General features: G+C 40.4%; 3 protein-coding genes across 5 annotated transcripts in view; all 3 read right to left on the reverse strand.

Moving 5' to 3' along the window:
• Window positions 1-1,763, reverse strand: part of ephb6 (eph receptor B6) — a 34,715-nt gene extending 32,952 nt beyond the window's left edge. Inside the window, exon 1 of the mRNA XM_070912351.1 lies at window positions 1,706-1,763. Coding sequence (XP_070768452.1) covers window positions 1,706-1,763 — 58 coding nt within the window. The remainder of the gene's footprint in view (window positions 1-1,705) is intronic.
• A 2,484-nt stretch (window positions 1,764-4,247) lies between these two features.
• slc2a3b (solute carrier family 2 member 3b) lies at window positions 4,248-14,680 on the reverse strand. 2 transcript variants are annotated; one of them, XM_070912706.1, is made up of 11 exons: window positions 14,614-14,680; window positions 14,367-14,515; window positions 10,893-10,997; window positions 10,226-10,386; window positions 9,510-9,750; window positions 8,741-8,903; window positions 8,340-8,527; window positions 7,230-7,334; window positions 7,035-7,133; window positions 6,731-6,934; window positions 4,248-6,640 (listed from the first exon to the last, which is right to left on the reverse strand). In XM_070912706.1, exons 2-11 carry the CDS (start codon window positions 14,388-14,390, stop codon window positions 6,380-6,382), a joined length of 1,551 nt encoding a protein of 516 aa, XP_070768807.1. In that variant the 5' UTR covers window positions 14,391-14,515; window positions 14,614-14,680; the 3' UTR covers window positions 4,248-6,379. The 2 variants fall into 2 exon arrangements, with proteins under 2 accessions (XP_070768807.1, XP_070768806.1); XM_070912705.1 differs by having other exon boundaries at window positions 7,032-7,133.
• A 4,758-nt stretch (window positions 14,681-19,438) lies between these two features.
• Window positions 19,439-22,825, reverse strand: cox6b2 (cytochrome c oxidase subunit 6B2). 2 transcript variants are annotated; one of them, XM_070911603.1, is made up of 4 exons: window positions 22,763-22,825; window positions 22,097-22,235; window positions 21,185-21,285; window positions 19,439-20,695 (listed from the first exon to the last, which is right to left on the reverse strand). In XM_070911603.1, exons 2-4 carry the CDS (start codon window positions 22,200-22,202, stop codon window positions 20,642-20,644), a joined length of 261 nt encoding a protein of 86 aa, XP_070767704.1. In that variant the 5' UTR covers window positions 22,203-22,235; window positions 22,763-22,825; the 3' UTR covers window positions 19,439-20,641. The 2 variants fall into 2 exon arrangements, with proteins under 2 accessions (XP_070767704.1, XP_070767705.1); XM_070911604.1 differs by having other exon boundaries at window positions 22,097-22,230; window positions 22,763-22,807.
• Between the last annotated feature and the right edge of the window lie 519 nt (window positions 22,826-23,344).

A 23,344-nucleotide genomic window follows, 5' to 3' on the forward strand; every position in this document is an offset into this window, starting at 1 on the left:
AGAGTGATACATCGAATGCCCTGTCGCTCACGCGCTCTGTGGCTTCTCTGCATGCAAAGAGGCGGCAAACTAGCTTTTATACTGCAAGAAAGGAAGGCTAAACATGACACTTCTTTATGGTTTGTGGTGTAAAAATAGACAAGAATAGGGGTTGTTAGTGGTGGATACACAGATATACTTCAAAAGCAGTAGACAGACAATAAACAATAGAAAGACGGAGAGTAAACATATCAGTTAGCCAGTCAGCCCAGACAGACACAGACACACTGCGATCAAAGCTGAGGCAGACGCCAAATCCTCCCTTCGTGACATAACTACATGCTTCAATTTATGTGGATTTATATGGACGTCCGTGCTATTGGGTTAATACTGTATTACGAAGAGCTCCATATCAATAACACAAACAGAGTCAGTAGGCCAGTAACACTGTGCAGCCTCTCTCCCTCTCTGTCATTCTGTCTCATCTTAGTCCAGGCCATCTGTTACAAACGCAGCTCAAATAATGTGGCATGAGGCTGACATACCTCTGTTATATAGACTATTACTGACACACACACCTCGCAGTAAACTAAAGCCAATGGGAGATGAGCGTGAACAGGTGCAGCTCTATCCAACGTGCAGCCAGATCCTTTTGAAAGTAATTGCGTGCTGAGTGCTGAAACCCTCTCAAGTGTTGGGGACAGGATGTAGGAGCAGGAGCTATGTATAGGCAGATGCTGAAGCATGCATGCACCTATAAGAACACACACACACACACACACACACACACACACACACACACACACACACATATAAAGGCAGTTTGAGTCATCAAATTATCATCAGGTTTCTCAAGTCGGCCCACTCTGATCTGACAGAACATTTCATAGATGGAGTCTCACTTAACTATCGGCCTGTCCAGACAGTCTCTCTCGCTCTATTACTGCCTCGCTCACTCACTCTGGCACTTTTTAAAGACATCAAATATTTCCATTTACATAGAGAAAGGGTGGAGAGCAGAGGAGACACATTCACTGAGGAGACCGTGGAGACTAAGGGGCACTGATAACAGTGCTGGAGAGGGGGGCAGGGGTCTCTGGCTGTCACATCCGTGAGATCATGAGTGACACAAGGGGGGGTGGAGTGTGGGGGGGTAAAGAGAAATGGGTTATGCAACTTATTATTCATTTGTCTCCTGCCTTATTTCCATATTCTTTTGTCTGCGGGAGCTTGATAGGCCCCGGCACGCACCTGGCACTTCCATGCCAACAAAGTCCTATCTGATGTGCTGCCACAGTGGCGCACACAAGCACCTGCATGCATATGTACACATGCACACACACATGCAGACACAATACAGAGCACACAAAAATAACACAAACAGGGCTGTATGTGCAGAGGGAAAGGTGGTAATTATTCAGGGGGTCCCATGCCAGAGGTGGAGCCCCACAAATTGAGAATGAATCAGACTTTCTCGAGGCGCCGTGGCCTTGCGTGCCACAGTTTCACACATTGTCAAAGTGAAAGCCCAGCATTTCCAGAGAGCCACATTCTTAGAGAGCTGTTACGGAAGCATACCAAGTGTCCATCCTTCACTTGTGGACTCATTATGAGCACATGATGAGAGCGCTGTGCAAACTCTCCATCCCCCTATCCACCCATAAACACGCGCATGCAATCATAGGTTCAATGTGAGTAAATTCAAGTAAAAGTTTGGAGTTCTTACCTTCCTCAGCTGAATTAGGCTGGAAAAACAGACAGAGAGACAGAAAGACACTCCACATCTCCACTACAGAATGACACTGACAGAGAGAGAGGGAGGGAGAGAGCATGAAAGAGGGAGATAGAGTGAGTGTGTGTGAAAGAGCAAGAGAGAGGGAGAGAGGGGGTGAGAGAGGGGGTGGAGTCTGTTTGCTCCCTTTATCTGAGAGAGAGAGAGAGAGAGAGAGAGAGGATGGTGGGGGGGGGGGGGGGGGGGTGGATGGATGAATGGATGAGGGAAGGAGAAAAATATTTACAGAGCAGCACATACAATAAGTACACTGCCAACCGAGGAAGTAAACAAAACCCTGTTGTCACAGAGACGGGGGAGAGAAAGAGATCAGAAAGAGTGAGAGGAGGAGAGTGGGAGAGAGTTTTTATTTGAGAGAAACAAAGACGAGGGAGAGTGACAGAGGGAGAAGGAGGTGGAAAAATTAATAAACAAGTTTGCCTGGTCTCTAAAACAACTGTCTAGACATGTCTAATGCCGTCACTTGCAGCTCTCCTCCGACTCCTCGCACACATTTCTGCAAGGCCGCCTGGCAGACGGTGCCTCAAACTGTGGCATCCCTCTCATGTCTGGACGCTGTGCTAACTTGCATTTTTCAAGCTGTGGCATGTGAGAGTGCCCAACTTCCTTTCCCCCTTTTTTTTTCTTTCTTTCTTGATCTCTCTCAGTTCCACCTTTTATGGAAAATTAGTATAATTTAGACACATTTTTGGACGCTCTCCATCCTTCATGTGGCTTTGTGCTCCCTCTTCCTAACACCCCCCCCCCTCGGATCCCCTGTCTCCCCCCTCCTCCTCCTCTCTCCCCTCTGTCTCTCAGACACACTCCTCGCCTCACAGGATTGCTCATCCAGACAGTATCTCGACACGCACTCATACACACACACACATGCAAACACACGGAGCCGAACACCCCTCTGACCCATGCACGCCACTCGCTGGTCAGACCTGGTACTGCAGCTTGTTGATGGGCTTTCATGCCCCAGTTCACTGCAATGAGTAAGACTTCAGTAGACTCTTGCAGGGAGATGTTGCCTATTGGCTTGACACAGTTAGATGGCCCCATTCCCAGCCAGCCGGGGGCCCTTTACCCAAGGCTCTTTGCTCTGAGGGGCTGAGGTACAGGAGGTAAAGTGACGAGGGAAATGGATCACGGTCCTCCAACTGTTTTCATTTTGCTCAGCAACTTGCCAGCTTCAATAAAATATCTGTCTTTGTGAGTTTTTTGAGCTTAAGTGATTAAGTAGTTGAAAATGAATCGTTAACTTTTGATCATATTAATTTATTGAAATAAAAAATGTGAATATTTTCTGCTTCTCTTAGTTTGCTGTGATAGTAAACTGCATGTCTTTGAATTTTGGATTGCAGGTTGGATGAAACAAAATACATTAAGAGGTAAAGCGCTCTGGGAACTTGTGATGGGCACTTTTTTTTTTTTGCCAGTTGCTGACAGTCACTGGTGGGGGTCATGTGAGGCAAAGATACTACATGACCGGCAATGAAGGTAGCTACTTTCCCTCTCAGTCATTATTCAGTCAAATCTGATCCCACAGACATGACACATATTTTTAGACACAGTGTGACTCACACCAATGTCCATCGCGACGAGACATAAATCCGCTTATAAATCATAGAAAAAAAAGACGCTCCTTATAACTTCAGAACTTACCTGAGAATCATCACGTTTTAAAGTTTTCTTCGGTATTACAGTAATCCATTAACACTTGTGTGTACTCCACGAGTACATTGCAAACAGGAACTCCTAATACCAAATTCGGCATACATTTAATGGCGCCAATTTGGTGCCAAAATGTAAACAAATACTGCAACAAAAAACAAGGGACGTCAAGTTGTAGACCATAGCAAACTAACATTACACTTCCTGTTTACATCTCCCAAAGCATTATGGGAAAAATAAAAAAATAATAAGAGTTACATAATACATAATATTATCTTTTTTTCATGTTCAATTATCAATGTTTTTGACATTAGTGTTGGGGGGGGGGGGGGGGGTGCAGTTATCTCAATTTTGGCAGAATTTTGTGTGGGTGGATGGATGGATGGGGGGTCTTTGAAAACCCCTATGGACCAAATTATGGACCTTACCCAAATTATAAATAATTTAATTGAGAAAATAATCTGTAAAATAATGTTAGTAGCAGCCCTTATGTTTTTTAGTCTCCTTCCTAAAAATAATAAAATAACAGTAATTCACTCAGGATTTGATTCCCCTTGAATGCAAGAACTACACTTGTTAAAACAACAACAAGTCATTTTAGAGGAATGTTTTTTTTTACAGCAGCAATGTTAAAGTATATTTTCTGGGGAATTTCTCTTTGAGGTAAATATTCTGTTTCGTCTCTGGTTTGGCTTTTGAAGCTGTGCGACCCAAGAGGAAATCTGACCTCATAACTCCTCCTCACACATGCACTCCAAAACCATGAAAATATCTTCAACTGTTCATCAGCAGCAGCAGCCACAGAGAAAAAACGGAACTCTTGTTTTCGACTCATGGCTTTATTTCAGTGTTTGAACAATGTTTGAACAGCTAACTGAGATTTTGCCGCGGTGCAGAAAAGGAAATGGAGTTGCCACAGTGCAAAAGTGGGTACCAGACAAAATACCAGACAACCACACTTTCACTTTAGCACAGACTGCAGTTACATTAAACATTCATGACAAGAAACTTGCTTTGACTCATAGCATTACAGACAGAAAAAGACAGACTGCTTATGCTCATAATTCAAGTCACACATTCCCTTAAAAGATGGACAATTTTATTTCCTTTTTAGTTTCTCAAAGCAACTGTCACTCGTTTTATTACAGCAGGGGAAAAGAGGAGCTTAAAAAAGAAAAGCAGTAAAGGTCATCTCTTATCTGACTCGCACGCACACTCAACCTCTGTCACTTCTCACTTCTGTCTACTGTAAAGCAACATAGTGACATTCACCATAGTAACAGTATTTCCAGGGTGCCAGAAAAATCAGTGGATGTAACATGAATGAAATTATGAGGAACAAATAACAACCAAAACCATACACACCCTAACACATTCAGTATATTTACATGTAACGGAGAGCCACACACATTATAAGCAATGCTTAGAGAGTAGTCCGACTGCCAAAGTGCAAATGAAAACACTGCTAAGCTCAATTGAAAAGTGTTTCCTTATGAGTTCGCGCACATCCAGAGGAAGATGCAGCTGTCCAAACATTGACACAACATGTATAAGCATGTATACTGTGCTGTAATAGTTGATCATGATGCAGTAACTGGAGACCCTACAATATATACACATGATTCCAGACAATTAGAAACAAACACATACAGACATTTTTTTGTGCGTTAACTGTTGAAATAAATACAATTCATTTAGTGTTTGTATTCAACATCACCATCCCACATGGCTAATATCTTTTTCCAACTGAAATGTACGTTATTTAATTATCAGTAGACTTCAATGTGTTTCAATACATCCCTAAAACGACTGTTTAACACTGACAAGCAGTTTTGATTTGATGTAACACTATTTTAGGGATTGTAAGACATTTTATTTCATGACCTATGGACTTAAGAGTTTCAAGTACAGTGATGGATAAATGCTTTTTATACGCTACAACAGTTAGAAGCCGTGTATACAGTATAACGCAAGTTGGCACCTGAGTTTTTGTATCCAACTGCTGTAATGCAAACTATAAACGACCACACTACAACAATTTGTTATGTACCCTGCAATGAAATAATAAAACACAAGAGGTTGGGTTGTGTTTTTAAGAGCAGAAAGCCTATAAAGAGACTTTGTGAAGGCTTGACAGTGTTAAACTACACCTCATTCTCATACAAACAATATACTTGATGGAAACAGTATCAAGTTACAGAACTGTCTTCGTTGTTACTTATTTATCAGCACAAACACTGCTGACTTCAAATAACACACAAACATCCACTCCTGTCGGGGGACGTTGTGCTACAGGCTGAGAAGAAATATTTCTCATCTTCTACATGCTTAAATATATTAATTTAACATCTGCAGCACCTCCTCCATGTTTATTCTGTCTATTCAAGGCAACATGGCTCCCTCCCCCTAGCAGCAAGGCACATCAGGCAGGCAGACAGACAGGACAGCAAGTCAGTCTTTTTTGGGTCAAACTACCGTGCTCCAAAACCAGCTTTTCAAGCTTGACCTCAATACATAAACCCCCCCGAAATCCTGCAACCTTTAAACACTGGGGGTAGCTGAAGACCTGGGACTTAACACTGAACATATGTTGATCCTCTTATATGGCAATGTGCGTGGAGCTGGCAGTGGGAATGTCAACAAATATTTAGTACTAGTAATTCAGTTAAGTTTGGCCCATGTTTAAAGCAGGATTACAGGGAATTCTGTAAGTTATATTAGCATTTGTAACTGGGGGATCGTCTTTAAAAAAAACACTGTATTTAATTTAAAAAAGGCAACTAAAAAACATATATTAAAAAAACAAAATTCTTATTTCTGCATTAATACACTGACTTGGCTTTTTCTAAACCCCGCTGTGAGTTATGAAATGTAACTCCTTACAATACCTATGTGCTTGAAACCTGTTGTCTGTGTTATACCCTAAGTCTTCTTTATTCTCTCTAAGGATGCTCATGGCTTCTCTGGAGGAAGATCCACCATGGGAACCTTTTCTGTGGGGGACATGGGTGCAGCTTCTTTGCTCTCTGGCAGGCTGACGGCCACCGCCTCAGGCGCTGGGGATTGGGAGGGTTTCCCTGCACTGGCAGCGAATCCCTGAGCAATGTCGTCAAAGGTCCTTCCTTTGGTCTCTGGCACTCGCAGGAAGGTGAAGATGAAGAACAGGATGAGGAGGATCATGAAGATGATGAAGACGTAAGGACCACAAAGTTCCTGAGGAAAAAAGAGAAAGATGTTTGTAGCGGCAATGACAAACTCTTACTACTTGTACAGAAGATTTTATTGAAGTAAATGTGTCCATACCTCCAGTTTAGGGAAACTCAGCCCCACCAGGAAGTTGGCTGTCCAGTTGGAGAAACCAGAGATGGCCATAGCAGCAGGTCGAGGCCCCTGGGAGAAGAGCTCTGCCACAATGAACCAGGGGATGGGACCTGGACCCATCTCAAAACTGGCTACAAAGCCGAACACAGCCACTATGGCCAGGTAGCTTAGAGACTGGTTGGTCTTCTGCTCAGAGAGAGAGAAACAAAGAGAATGAGAAGATGTTATTTTTTAAAGCAAAAAAAGCTTGCAGGACATGAGGAATCGTGCTACCATCACTCACCACCAAAGACAAGGAGATCGTCATAACGAGGGCACAGATAGCCATTCCAGCCAGTCCAATCAGGTGCAACGTCCTTCGCCCCACCCGTTCAACCAGGAAGAGCTGGAGTCAAAACAAGAAAAGGGGGATCAATTAGTAATCCAATAAATATAAAACATTCCTTGTACTGAGACACCAAATGTGTAGTCAGACACTTACAGAGACAACAGTAAACACAGTGTTGACAGCGCCAGCTCCTATGGTGGCGTAGATGGGTTGAGTAACACCAGCTGTGTCAAATATGCCTGTAGAGTAGTAAAAGACCTGAAAGGGAAGAAAGAGGATGAGTTACTATTTATTCCAGTGAATAAAATGTGCGTAAAATTACATTAAACATGTATTTAATGGATTTTTGGCCACTTAGGAGCAAAGCAACATGCTTTAAACACAACACTGACATATTATCACCTCTTAAAGGCTAACATGTTAGCAAACAGTTGCTAATTCACACATCCAGCAGACACGGAGCAACATCAGCATTTATTTGGAGCTGTGTTTATGTCCACCGAGCCCATGTAAGTCCAATATTCACTCTCTTTTTAGCTCTGTTTTGGTCTCCATCAAGAGATAACTGGCTCTTTGGCGGCTTAATGCTCTACTGTGTTCACTAGCTAGTTGCTAACTTTGTCTGTCTGTTGTTTGGCACTGTGTAGGTAGTGTACAGCGGGGGTTTTTAAGAGCTTTCCAGCTAAAAAATGATGCTGATGAGGTGAGAGTGAACTAACACAGCTCACTGTTTTTGTTTTAAGTTGAGGGCCATAAAACAAAAACAGTGAGCTGAAAGACACTAAAATGCTCTGTAATGTACTAATATTCATTAGCCGAGCTTCAACTGTTTGGAATAATGACACAGCAGAAACCTACACAAGTTGCATTATGTGTAACTCTACTAGCTGCTGTGCTGGTGAGTGATATAGGTCATGAGTGTAATGTGTCAATCGATGTTGCAGCCTTTAGCCGTAGGCTGCAGCCGCTACTCCGTGATGGTCAGGTCAGACGCAGCAACGTTAACACATTTAGTCAGCCTGGTTACATGACCTTATTAACAAAATACCTATTGAATACCACTGTTTGTCTCTTTCCATTGACCCACAGAGACTTAAATTATTCCGCTCAATCTAACATCGCCTGGAGCCCAGAAGCATCTCTTGTCATGTGTGTGTCAGAAACATTTGTTTAATATCAGTGAATGCTCCTTTAAAGATTCATGACACTTGATAATTATATCCCTAACACTGTGATCCATTATAGGACATGGTGTTTACTCACAGCGTTGATGCCAGACAGCTGCTGAGAGAGCTGGAGGACGATAGCGATAATGATTGGCTGGCGGTAGTTTCGGGAGCGGAAGAGTTCGAGGATGGTCACTTTCTTTTCCAAGGCCATCCTCATCCCTTCTTCCTTCATTTCCTGAATATCATCACTCACATCTTCACAGCCGCGCAGACGCACTAGTGCTACAGAGAGCAGAAGGGATGGATGAATAAAGAGGCAGGAGGTGCATTATTTATGCAAATATAATGTAAAGAAAGGATGGAAGGGTCTTGAAACATGTTACATGGTAAAACATGCTTCATTCCACAGATCATTAAAAATTCAAGGGAAATTCTAGATTCAGTCTCATTAAAACCTAATCTTGCTAGCATAATGTAAAGCGTCTCAAAACTGACCTTTTCTTGCCTCCTCCTCCTGGTTGAGGACAATGAGCAGGTAGCGGGGGCTTTCAGGGCAGAAGGGCAGCATGATGCTCTGCAGGACGGCAGGCAGGATGGTCAGAGCCAACAGCAGAGGCCACAGAGCGTCTGAGCCAAGCAGGAACTCCAGACCGAAGACCTAAGATACAGAGGCAACAGGGGATGAAGGTACATGAATTTCTTCTTTTTCTAACACACATCCAGAGAGATGCAGTGTGAGCTTCAGGCAAGTTCATCAAACTAACACAACTTTTCTCCAGTGCACCATGCTTCATTCACCTCACCAATCATCTATATTGCCTTTATCCGAAAAGTGGCTGTTTTCTTATATACAGCCCATTGATCATCAAGGTTGTGTGAATCCATAAATATGAAGAGATGGAAGAGATTTGAGTATACTGTGCTTTGAAAGATGAGGTTGAAAGGTGTTGCTTTGTACTGAAAAGTGGATATTCAACTCTTTAGCAATTCATTGGTTAAAATTAAATATTTTATTTGCTAAAGAATATTCTGAAAAGATGCTCGTAATATTATATATTTTGTATTTATGTATATTTTCTTGTAAATTTCTGTAGCCACTGAAAGTAAACATGGTATTTTGTGAAGAGAATTTTACAAAAAATATGATGATGATGTTCACGTCCATGTTAATCCGCAGAAATCCACAGCTTTTGTACAACCTGATAAAAAAAAGCATCAATGATGATAATCACAGTAATATAATTACCATATCACAGCATCATACCTGCGCCACCAGGATGCCAATAACTACACCCAGCTGGTGCAGCGTGCCAAAGGCTCCTCGGACAGCAGTGGGAGAGATCTCGCCTACGTACATGGGCGTCAGTCCCGTACACAGACCGCAGAACACACCGATGATCAACCGGCCCACAATGACTACCTCAAAAGATTGTAGCAGCACCGACAGTCCCATCAGACCCCCGCCGAGTAGAGCCAGGATATTAGCCAGCAGCATGGACTTACGCCTGGTGATGGGAGACAAGGAAGAAAGAGGGACAGAGTTAGTGAGAGTAAAGAGATAAACAACAAAATAAGCAACTACAAAAGGCATGTCTAAATAGTGTGCATAAGGAAATGAGGGCCGCAACAAATAATCATTTCTATTATCAACTAATTGGTTTATTGTTTAGCCTGTGAAATGACAGAAATAGTGAGAAAATCACAATTTCCCAGAACAAGGTGACATCTTCATATGTCTTGCTGTGTCTAACCAATTGTCCAAAACCAAACATATTTAATTTGCTATCAGATTTGTTAAAGAAAAGCAGAAAACCCTCACATTCAAGAGGCTGAAACTAGCAAACTGACGTTTTTTCTTGATAAACGACTGAAATGATTAATCTATTTTTAAAGTTGCAGAATAATTTCCCAATAAAAAAAGGACTTGGTTGATTTACTGTATGTCATCCTGCATTAAGTGTTTATACCTGATGTTCTCACCTGCCAAATTTGTTGACCATGGCTCCAACTGAGAAAGACCCAGCCATGCCTCCCACACTGAAGATGGCGACAGCAAAGCTCCACACCATGGTGTTGGTTCCCGGGCTGAAGGGCTCTCCGTATCGCTCCATCGACACATTCTGGAAAAACCTACGCAGTTTCTGTCAAACCACAGAAAAGCGTGGCGGGATTAGAAGAGGCTTCTTTTAAGCAAGTGTTTGTCTGATGTGGTTTATGATAAAAAAGATTCAATTAAAGTCTGACAGATGTGACAGAGCTTATGTTTGATATGTATTTGGAAGTTTTTGACATATCCACAAGGGGGCAGTATAGTTTTTAGCATTTGCAGACACACTGGAAACTTAATGTCTAGCACCATAAATGTGATTTTGGCCTCCATGCAAAACCACAGATACAGGAGAACAACATGAAAGTGTTAAAAAGATTCACAAAATGCTGATTAAAAAGTGTTAAATATTAATATCCGAAAATGAGAGAAGATGTGGTATTGCATTTATTATTAATCCAGGGATTATGCCCACTCCCTTAATGGTTTTCCCCGCTGTCATAAAACATTAACACACTAAACGTCAATTATGAGAATTCATCCAGCTGTGTGGCTAGCATGTACACACACACACACACACACACACACACACACACACACCTGCTCTGGGGCATTGATGACCCCGGTGTTGTAGCCAAACTGTAGCGAGCCGATGACTGCCGTTGAAACACAGAAGAGAAGGTAAAGAGTCACCTTCTTCTTCGGCTGTTGAGAGAAGAGAAATATGAAAAATGAATACAATGAGCGGATGGAGTTTATGTACAATCACCTCCTCAGTTGGTGTGGTGGACATGGCCTGTTCCTGGCTCTACAAAGCTCTTGTTGTTTATAGTGACACTGGTAACTACACACAATGAGCCTTTCTACATCTGCCCTCCCTCCTTGTTTTCAGCTTTCTACATTAGCAAGTCGCAGACTCGCAGCGCTGCTGTGAAAGCTAGGTGTTACAACACTGCACGGGCTCCATGATTTGCAGCTCTGAGGTATTTCTCAGCTAAGTAGCTAAAGACACCCCGAGAGAATAAGACTGAATCCTATTGTGAGTGTTTTTTTCCCTGCTGGTTTCGGAATTAAAGTGGGTTTAGCTCAAGGTAACAAGCTAATACACCTGACATTAATCCCTTACATGGCAGGGCCTGGTGGGGAGTGAGATTTCTAACATGTAAAAGTATCCAACCAAGCAGAACTGAATGGAGTAATTGGTTTAAATAAAGTTGTAGTTTCAGGACTACTATGTGGCGGCGTCTTGCCAAAAATGGAAATCCCCCATCAAAGTTTCACTTCAATTTAAGAACTAACTCAATCACTACATCTCTTTTACGTTTACTGTAATACATCAACTCCCTAAGAACTTTTGCAATCTAATGGTCAAAGGCTGATGGCCAAATAGGCTCATTAATGAAAGGAAATCCATTTTAATAATCCAGTTTAATCCGTCTATTTTCAAAATCTGCTCCTGTTTCAACATGAATGCGACTACTCAACATCAGTGAAACACTCATGATGCAAATTAATACGTTGTTTTGTACAATTTGTAATCACACTCAAGTCAAAAACAGACACTACTAGCAACAAATGTGTACAAAGACAGATGATTTCACTATCTGCACAGATAAAACAACAGATTCCTCAAATGTCATGAAACAGCATGTTCACTGGGAACAAAGTGCCTCAATATGACCAGCACTTTGAAATCAAAAGGCAGTTCAAAGAGTCTCCCTCCCCTGAAACAAACGGTCCGTTCTTTCATTTCATCAACTACCTCCTATTTCTGATTTACTGAGATTCAGCAGAGAACTTGATATTCCTTATTGACAACAAAACCAGAAAAATGTGCATTCAGTTCATAATATTACAGGCTGTTCCTATCAGGTGCCCATTAAGTCACCATAAATCGCCCCACGGGTCAGAATGAAACAACACACAGGAGGAAGTGATGCATTTCTTGAAGGAAACATAATGAAAATATTTCGCCACAATAAGATAGATAATTGGCTGTAATGAAGCCACAGTGTGTTTGTCAGGGCGACATGAGGCCTTGTCTCATAATAAGGACTAAAACAGGCTGAACACACTGGTGTTACAGTCATGTGAACTATATGTGACAGACTGAGAGTATCTTGACAGTTTTTGGTCTGTGTGGCACACAGGAAGTGCTCCAAACATGATAAAGTGATAGTGAAGGGGAAATACACAGTTCTTGTAATACAACAAATGCATGATAAAGAAGTGAGAATATATAGAAAGAAGTGAATATAATCACATTAGATAACCTAACAGGAGGATTAAAAACATGCCAGGTTTGTCTGGAGTGCAGCAGAACTGTTCTAGAGAAGCTTAGATGAGGAAAAACTGCATGTGGACGTGTGGTTGTGTGTGTAAATATGTGTGTGCATGCAAAATGGACAATTACATCTGCAGCGACATGCCGGTGTTGAGTAATATTTAGACGGTTTCATTGTTAAATCAGCCTCTTGCTACAGCAGCGTCTCGAATTTGGGAGTGGCCGACTGAGTAAGGAGCATTATGTGTGTTGTGTTGAGAGTCATGTGGTTGCGCAGGCTTGTATTCATTCAAGTGTATTTGTGCGTGTTTTATACGTGTGTGACTTGTCAAATCAGCAGCCAAGCAACATAATGTTGTTCAATACCTGCAGCTGTATTCTACAATATACAGTACTTTGTAGTACACACTTTGTTTGTGTTCATACTGTACGTCCTTCTGCTAAATGATCAATATATATCTAGAACAACTAATTATTGATTACCTGCCAAGAAATGTGAACAGTAATACAAATACTGACAAATCAAATTTACTAAGCTGGGCTTAAAGTGCTCAGACAACATGGATGTTTGAACACGCACAATCTCTCTCTGTCTGCTCATGAAGATCATGCGATATGACTGAAAGCAAGAAGGATCTTTAAACCTCAGTTTCTAAGCTTAACTCTCTTAATGTGGTAATTTTATGTACTTATGCTTAATCTTTTTTCTAATATTATATAATTAAATAGAAAAATTAACAAATGAATCCAAACCACCTGCAGTTGCTGTCTTTCAACAGTTCCTCCTCTCTCTCAATATTCAGAAGAATGACTCTGGACTTCCACATTCATGTCGTCTTGCAACCTTTGTCTCTGTGTCTCTCTTATTCAACACCTCTCTGTTTTGACTGTATTGACCCTTTCTTGTGTCTCTTTATCATAAACTTGACTTTTGCAGCAATCCCTTTACACGTTTTTCCAGAAGGAAGCATATTTGTCTAAAGAAAGACATATTTGGTTATGCTCATTTTGTGCAAACATTTGTACAGCGCATGTTAATATTCATTGTGGCTTGGTGGGTAGTTACATCAACACAGATGATGTGAAAATGTGAAGTAACAGCCATGAAAATGAAGTAACTGCATGCAACATGTTTCAACAGACAAACCACAAGGCAGGTTTGCGAAAGCACAAGGTAGCAGGCAAATCTTTAGTCACTTTACATATCTTTTATACTGTTAAAGAAAGTCCACCATTTGATTAACAACACTAACTCCTGTACAGCAGGTTATCACAAGAGGCACGTCCTGTTCCTCTGTCCTACATTTGTTCTGTTACAAGTTATCTTTTCCAGATATCTCTTCGTCACGTTACTATCTCATCCCACCTCTCTACGCTGCACACAAATAAAAGCAAGAAACTAAAACATCAAGTTCAAACTTGCCACCCAACAGCCCGTCTCCTACTCTTTCTCTCTTAGTCACCCATCCCCAGTTCCTGCTCTTGCCAGAAAGGAAAAATACAGAATTGCCAGCCTGTGACTCGTAAAAAATCACTCGTATTCAATAGGAGGTGGTGCCTCAAAGCAGGCTCAGGATAAAACAAACAATGGCAGACACTCCTCCCCAGGAACCAATGGGAATTATAACTTGTGTGCATCTGAGAAGATTACAGAAAATTATGTGCAGAAACTGTACAGCAGTATCATATGTGCAGAGTTTGAAGGATGAAATTAGTTTCAAGCTTGGAAATGTAACACATATGAAGACAACACCGGCTACCCATGCAGCAACAGAGTAAGAAACATTCACCTTATCGTCTTCCATCCGCTCCATCTTTGCTGCTTGATAGAAGATATTCAGAAGAAAACTACAGCAACACTTCAAACAAACAGTTCACAAACTGAAGCCTCTTATTCCTTACGAATACACACCTCTCTGCAAATAGTCAGCAGGAAAACCTGAAAATAAACAAGCATAAGAGCAATATGTCATAACCTTGTAGCAAACATTCATTACATTAATTTTGCACCCTGTGGGTTAGAATAGAAACCATTACCCTTTCCTATAGCTCATACCAGTAAGGACTACAAACTACAGACCCAGTCGGCTCTGAAGCACTTTTCTGCACTCAGTGAATTCAACAGCTCAACACACCCAAAATGACAGTAAACCCCTCCCTCTGCTTCCGTATTCACCCTCCTCTTCTGCTCCCTCTAATTATGAAATCAAAGGAGAAAAAGTTATGTAACTCCTTCTTTTCAAATTAAATTAATGTTGCGTTGCTTATTTTTTTTTATCAATACAAACAATAAAATACCATCTCAGTGGGCTGCAGAGGACATAACAACCCACATTGTTTGCTATGGAGCAGCAGGTGATGCTGTACTGACCAAGTGGATTTTACTAAAACATGCTTTATTAGGCGCAGTAGGAGACTTTAATTCTAATAGTGTGACAGTAACAATACAGACATGGAATCCGGCCTCTCAAATGAACATGTGAGCAACATGTTTTGACAGCGACAACCCGCATAAATGAATCGACACGGTGAATAAAAGTAAATGTTTGTTTACCGTTATGTGGGATGTGTGCCAGCCTCTGTGTATCCGGATCTGTTTGCTTTGACCGATGTTCAGTCCTCCCTCCTGTCAGTGTAATTTTATAGAAAGTGGTACAAGTTCACCGGCACGTTTCAGTGCTTCGACTTCTCTCGTACTCGCACTTGGTGGAAGCTCCCCTGTGCGTAAAAGGCGCATGTAACATTTCCCATCCTCTCGTGTCATTTCGGGTTTTTTCGTGTCGTAATGCCGGTGGCAGCGGCGCAGATGCATTTCCGCTCAGCTGAAGAAGGGGGACGTGCTCGGGCGAGCGTACAGTACGGACCAGAGCTGGAGAACAAACGGTGCCGGTGAAAGGAGTCTCTGTGCAGTTGCTGGCCCGACGGCTGCCCACCGGGGGCGCGAGAACAAAAGGCAATGTGCACGGAGTTCAGATACAAAGCCGGGTCATGCAGACATCATGAGACCGGCTCAGTGGGTGGCAAACAAACGGGGAGCCCTCCTAATTCTTCATCAACTATGTCTAAGCTTCACAGCCCACCTAAATCCCAGTCTGGAATTTGAGTTTTAATTGGAGGCCCAGGTCGTTTGATTTTGGATTGGGGTGACAATTTAGCATGTAACCTTAAATATGAAAATGTTTTTCTGGTTTGGTAATTATCTTAAAATGTATTTATAAACCAGAGATCCTCTAACTCAACATATAGCCCAAACAAAACAACTCAAAGATGTGAAAGCATGTCAGGATCATCGCTGTAGGAAGGATTTTAGAAGTATTGCCCCCACACCAGAGGATTGTGACCAGATACCAAAAATTCTATAAATAAAAGCTGAATTTGTCATGTTACACTCATTTAGTTATATGTTCAATTCAATTATCTGTAAAATTGTATTTCCCAACATGAAGATATAAAGAAGTTACTTTTAAAGCATCCTGCACACTGCCAGACAAAAAACAACAAAAACAAATCAACAACTTCTATGTCCTCAGTGGCAGCTACAGCCCTGATTAGTATTATAGACCCACTTAAATATGCAGAAATAAAAGATGGAGTAATTATGAATGTCTTCAGCAATCAAAATCAGCCTTAACTTGGCCTCAACCACCAGCTCACTCACTCTGTTACAGCTGACGGTCGAGGCTTTGAGGGTGTTTTCTAGTTAAATCATGCATTTACATAAACTGTAGCCTAGATAACAGTTGGACATAAATACACCTATTTATTCCTGAGGCGAATGACCGGAAACTGGATCATTGTTGACATCAAAAACTAAACAAATATTTATTATTCATTTACTGATTAATTTATGTTCCTATTTGGCTGATCAACATAATAAAGTGATTCCAGTATGAGTTCAAAATAGCATCTGACCTCATTAAAGGGAGATTATTATCTACAATACATCCAGGTGACTTCTGTTTGAACTTTTATGAATGCATCCCTGTAGCATTGTGAAACTGCCATTACACATTGTATCAAAATTCAGACTATTCACAGGAAAAGAGCCACTATGACGTAAACAGGAAAGCTTAATAAGTGTTTCCATGAGATGTTCAAACCACATATTCAGAGCCCTCAGCCCCAACCAAGCCATGACTGACCCTGTGGACATATGACTGTGAATAGGGCATTATGACAACAAAGGTTATATATATATTCTGTACATATTAATATAGAATAATTTAGAAAGCCTCCAAACCATCAAGCCTACTTTTGGACAGGTCCACTCACATTACAAACCTGCAGTTGTTAGCCAGAGCCCTGTGAAAAAAAGTGACCGGAAATCTGTTGTAACAGTGACTTTACATGAAAAATGTTAGGTTCTGTTTATTGTGGGTGGCTCCTTCCCTTTCTGTGCATATTAGTCTTCTGTGGAATCACAATTATTTCATTTCGTCTTGAAATAACTAACTCAACCCTCAAAAAAACAGGAAGGAGGAGACAGAGATACGTGCAACTGTTCAGTTCCTTCAGTGGCCCATTAAGAGTTAAAAGCAATAATACTCTTCATTCTTCAGAAACTACACCTCTCTGTCCCAGCATCCCATCTGGACCCTGTGAATCATTTCCACGGAAACTGATCCTGCAGCATCTCCTCCAGTGACCTGGCCAGAGTGAGCAAATCAAATTATAAGACATCTGCAAAGACCAAACACAGAGACACAGGGAGACAGAGAGGGGAAAGGAAGTGAGTAAAGTTACATGCACTCGCTCTGTCACACACACACACACACACACACACACACACACACACACACACACACAGAGACAGAGACAGACCGACACACATCATTTCAGAGGACATTACATTGACTTGCATTCATTTCCTGGAGACCTACCCTAACCATAACCACTACTTGCCTAACCTTAAACCAAGTCTTGACCCTAAAATTTAATTATTTACGTTATGGGGACTTATGTTTTGTCCCCAAAAGGAAAGCAAGTCCCCACAATGTGACTGTAAACAGATCTATGTCCCCACAACGTGAGTAACACACACATACACACAGAGAACCCATTACAAACCACATCCTGTAGCCTGAGCTCAAAATGTCAGTGTGTGTAGTGGACTGTTGCCAATTATTCGATAAAAATAAAAAATATGTTGCCCTATATGTAAATTCAACTGGCTGGAAGCATCATATAGGATTTTCAGACTTCATATAAAGTCAACAAGTAAAGCCTGCTCCTTCCTTTGTAATGCATCATGCCAAAGGTTTTCCTTTTTTTGTTCTTTAAAGGTTTTACTTTAAAATAAAATTTTTCTATCAGCCAATTTATAGCATGTTTTGCTTTAACAATGTTTGAACTACAAAAAGGATCATGAACCTCTCAAACCCAGGATTTTCCCCTAAACCTTTCTGCAAGGTAGCTTAAGAGTGAAGGAACGACAACATATTATAATATTCTAACACTTCATTGAATCTATTCCTGTGCTATATTACATTGAGTAACATGTTTAAATTGGCTGAATCATTGCATCAAATAGAAATAATTTTATACACATTTCCCTTTAGTTCAGTGGGGCATTTGAAGTATATTTGGTAAGTTTGATGTCTTGTGTTGGTTTGAACATTATAAATAGGCATTTATTTATAGTATATAATCTGGTGGTTCTGGATCAACAGGGTTACACGGTGATTTATCTTAAAGATCTGATGGACGAGAGAGACAGAGGGATGGAGCATTGTGACGACAGTTTACTGAATATTTTACTCACTTAAATTTGGTGCAACAGTGCCACCTTGTGCTCATGGGTTGCCACTGACTCATGTTGTCACACATTGACCCTGACCACATTGACATTCACAGTTCTCTGACAGTCACAATCTTATGAAAACAGTTCTTGGTTCTTGCGAAATGTACTTGATGTTCGATTTTTTTTGTATCATTTTAACATTTCACCACCACAACTGTGACAGCGTATCAGTATCAGTAACTAGCAAAGCCTGAACAGGAGTTTATTTGGTCTACAAACGAGGGAGACAGGAAGAGACACACCTTTTCTGGCATGTCGGGACGTATTATAGCATAGCTGAGGTGAACGGTTGCCAGGGGAGGATGTGGGTAGCTATCGCCGCTATGGGACGATAATCAAAGGAAGATTACAACTGATGGCAGAGGAGTCAATATTATAACTGTAATACAAACTGTAACACAATGCACTTCGTTAACTTTGTCTGTCACTAATCAACCTCAAGTTTACAATCACTCACCATGACTATGTGAAGTAAACAGTGACATGATTCATTTGTCTGATATGTGATAATTATTCACATTTAGAGGGGCAATGTAAATAAGAGACTTTAAAAAGAGGAAATCAGACACTGTGGTTTGACCTCCACCTTGAACTTAGCATGTTGGATAATACTTTTGAATTAAGGTAATGAATGATAAAATTCAATAAAGTTGCTTTTTAGTAATTAAAGTCTTTCTTTTTATTATTATTTTAAGAAGTAATTGATATCTTTTAGGATATATGTACTATAGAAGGTGCTGTGTTCTTCCTTGTTTAAAAGTTAATCTTTGTTTCTGATATTTATCTCTGAAACCTGTTCATATAGTTAATCTTCTGTACATCTTCAGACTATTTGTGCCATGAAATCATCGACATTCTTCTACTTCCGTTACAGAGAAAGCAGAGGATGTCGAGTTAATTATGTGCACTTCCACATATCCACCTCTGATGATATACACTAATGGTGTGGTTTCCAGTACACTAACTCCATGTCAACACAGCCTATCCAGCGTATTGATCAGCTTCCTTTGGTGAGCATTAAATTAATCCAAATACTTCAGATACTGGTCCTCAAACAGTTACTTTACCCAACATCAATAAGCTTTATTGTAACAACGCACAGGCAAGATGTTTGGCCACGGAGATACAGTTCAACTGTGCCACAGTGTGGTAAAAGTAAAGTATTACACCAAAGCGAGCATCTGGTTTTATCACCACTGCCACCCTCTGGACAAACTTTGTTATAGTGGAGTTTTCACAGCAGACAGACCTGAGGGGTGTTTCAGAGGATTAAATACACACTTCTGCAGATTACTGTGTGTACTGTCATCTCAGGTGTAATAACTGATAATTATCAAGATAGATGAAGGCTATGTTGGGTAATACAGAGAGACTACAGGTCTGTTCAAGTTAAACTGAAAATCTATATGGCAACAAAATGCAAATACAGAACCAATGTCATTCCAATATAACCCTGATCACTGAGTATCCACATAAAGAGAATTTTAGTAATAAATCATTAGGAAGTCTTAGATCTTTCTACAGACCTGCAGACACCCTGTTGACATAAATCTTACCCACCTGAAAGATTTCCCCCACAAATTATATATTACGTAAGTACAAACAATTATGATACAAAACCAGCACAGCTGCCATGAACAGAAAGAGCTAGCCAGTCTATACCAAGTGCTGATGTGTTTCTTGTTCTTTAGTAATTCAATTCTAATGTTAAAATGACAGTTTAGCTTGACTGTACTCATGTTTTACATACAGACCGTTACTGTTGTCAGATAGCATTACCTTGCCCTGTCTTCAATGTGGATATGATTAGCCATCACTGAGAAGATTTTCCATTACATGCATCCTGAAACAGGTTCAGTTACTTAACAGCATTACCTTCAGTAGCAGCCAACCAGGCTTGCTTTGTGAAATTAAGTTACCAATTTAAGAAAAAAAGTTTTTCCCATCAGTAAATCCAATACAACAAAGTACTGAAACTATATAATGAATTACAGCCTTTTAATTAAATCCACACTGTATTTATTGACTAAACAATGCTGAAGAGTAGTTTACAACGGAGGCAGGAAAAAAAACTTCAGACCTTAACAATCAGGGTAAAAGGTTGTGCGTGTTTTTAACTTAAGTTAATAACAGTAACATCAATGATGATGATGATGATGATGTGATAGCTGTTTGAAGATGTCCTTAGGCACACTACAGAGGTAAAGGTGCAAGTAACAGAAGGTCCTGCAGTGGACTGTCCTGATCAATAATGGCCTGGCAATTTCAGATCTTCCCTGGGAAATTTCCATTCTCTATTTGCTCATCCCATTTGGCAACCTGTGGGAGATATTAAAGAAAACATTAGCGCAATCTGATGACAAACTACTGTTCAAGTATCATCAGAACTGTTGTTTTACACACAAACGGTAGTTGCAGGTCAATGCCTAGGACATATCACCAGAACAATAAATATATGATGGAACAGGAACACAAAAAGCTGGAAAAAGGAGTTAAATTGTATTCATCTTAGTCCTTTATCACAGGCAGCTTAATGTATATCTAAAAGAACCTCAAACTCCAAGAAACTACCAAGACATAACCAATCATTCTGTCAATCACAGAAGAAAATGAAGCAATACTTCATACAGCATAATAAACCACAGAGAAGCAGAACTAAGCACACGAAAACAATGAGCCTGTTTATCCAGCACTAAAAACATTCAGTGTGCACATGGAAAAATTTCCAATGAAACTGTAGTGGTCCATTCCCCAATAAGACACCTGGACATACTGAGGAACTACCAGAACTGTAATCCTATAACGTACCCAGCTCATGGGACAGAGGCTCTTGTAAACCCTCTGGTACCAATCACAGGGAGCCACATCCTGGTCTCTGGCTGACAGGGCCTTGTTGCACCTGTGGAAGTCTGGAGCAAAAAATAACAAAAGGTTACTCCTCTGACACAATGTTCATACTAAAAACACCATAAAAACAAGCTTCAACATAATTTGTCTTTTAAAAGCTTACAAGGTTATTAAAAAAATTAGGTTTCATCTTATCAGATAGACACTAATTCAATAAGCGCAAAAACACTTACAGCATTATCACGTTTGTATGTTGTTTTTTTAATCGCCATTAATAAAATGATTCCATTGCAAAAGATAAAGGCAAATGAAATTATGCTGTTTGAAACTGTTTTTTACAATTTTGTTTTATGACCAATGGATTAATCAGAATACTGATTGAAGAAGAAATAATTAAAAGTGTATTATTTAATACTACCAATGTCATGTGAAGGTCATATCTTAAACACCTTTTCATGTGAAAATGTTCCTAATAATTGAATGATGCCTGATTTGTAAGCTTCTGTTAACTGTGAGCTATCTTATGGTGCAACATGTAAAGCTGATGGTTGTATCTACAAAATGTTATAAATGTATACATAGATTTGAACTAAAAACAAGCACAAACTTGCTGAGCATGTTTAATTAGTATACCTAGTTTTAAAATACTGAGTTAATCTGTTTGTAAGTGCTTTGACACCCACTTCATGAAGTTTGTGAAACTAACATTATAGCCTAGATGTTGCAGAGGTATTTAGTTATAAACATAATGACAGGCATGACATGTTAAGGCATTTCTCATCTGTAGTTCCTGTCCTTGTATGCTACGTCTTAATGGTTTTAAAAAAAAGTCTGATGAACGAGGAACCACAACATCTTGATCCATGTCCTCACCCAGGTAGTTCTGGAAACAGTTGCGGGTTTGGTTGGTGTTGGGGAATCGGGCGTCAAAGGGAGCCGTCCTGTAGCCCTTAATCTTCTCCTCAATATTCTCAGACATCTTTATGAGCTTCGATCAGACGTCTAAACTGCACTGAAACGAGGCACAGGGTGGATTTACTTCAAGTTACAGTTGCAACAGCTCTATGAAACACCTCAGATGACTGCTAACGCTAACACAGCTACCAGTATAACCTCCACGCAATGCTCAATGTGAGCAGGCTAAGCTAAAAATAGCGCTGTGATCAAAAGTTACATTTTCTGTTTACACTTTCATCGCTACTCACTACGAGGTTGTTACCAGACCTAAGCATATATCTATGCAAGCTAGCTATCTAACTGTTAACAAAAACAAATATTAGAACCGTGACAGGACCTCATAGCTTTGACACCAAGTTAGCATGTAGTTTGCGATGCTTGGCAAAGTGTTCAGTCTGTTAGCTATTGATAGCTGTTAGCTTGTTGCTAACATGTTAACATATCTGGATCTGTTAGCTAACACATTTGAGAACGCCTGGTTGTTTCAAGAGTTTTGGTAGGTCAATATATCAGAAAGCCTGCGAGAGTTACACTTAAAGTTAGTATAGAAAGGACCACATTTCTGAGTTACTGACAGCTAACCTTGGGACGTTTCTTGATGTGTCCTCGGTCCTCTCCGGAAAGATGTCCTCCGTCGTCCACGCGCAAAGGATGCTGGGATATCGGGTGGTGGGAATGCCTGAGACACCTAACATCCTGCACCTAACTTGAGTTTTCAGGCTTCTAAAATCTGTTTTATTGATTTTTGTTGAGCTATAATAATTATGATTCTTATAATTTTGTATTTGTGTAAAAATGATAATTGCAGCAGTGAAACAATCACAGTAAGACCAAATATCTTGCAAGAAGTATGAACAAGAATTCCTCCTGACTCAGAGAAGAAATTCACATCTCTCATCAGATGAGATTTGGTTGCCACTGAGCATCCTCCATGTTGTGACTGACACGTAAGTGTTACATTGCATGGAGAAGGTATCCCATCGGAGGCACCTATAAGAGAGAGATCACTTCAGCTTACAAATCTAATGCAGCAATAAATCAATATATCACGTGTTTTTAAAGCAATGATTAAAACAATCAAAGTATGCATAGAAAATGTTTCAAACCAAAAAAAAATGCTTTCTTCATTTGTAATCTCAGTGTGTTTCACACTCACATTTTTAA

Source organism: Enoplosus armatus, chromosome 9, assembly GCF_043641665.1.
Source record: "Enoplosus armatus isolate fEnoArm2 chromosome 9, fEnoArm2.hap1, whole genome shotgun sequence".
Classification (NCBI taxonomy): Eukaryota; Metazoa; Chordata; class Actinopteri; order Centrarchiformes; family Enoplosidae; genus Enoplosus; species Enoplosus armatus.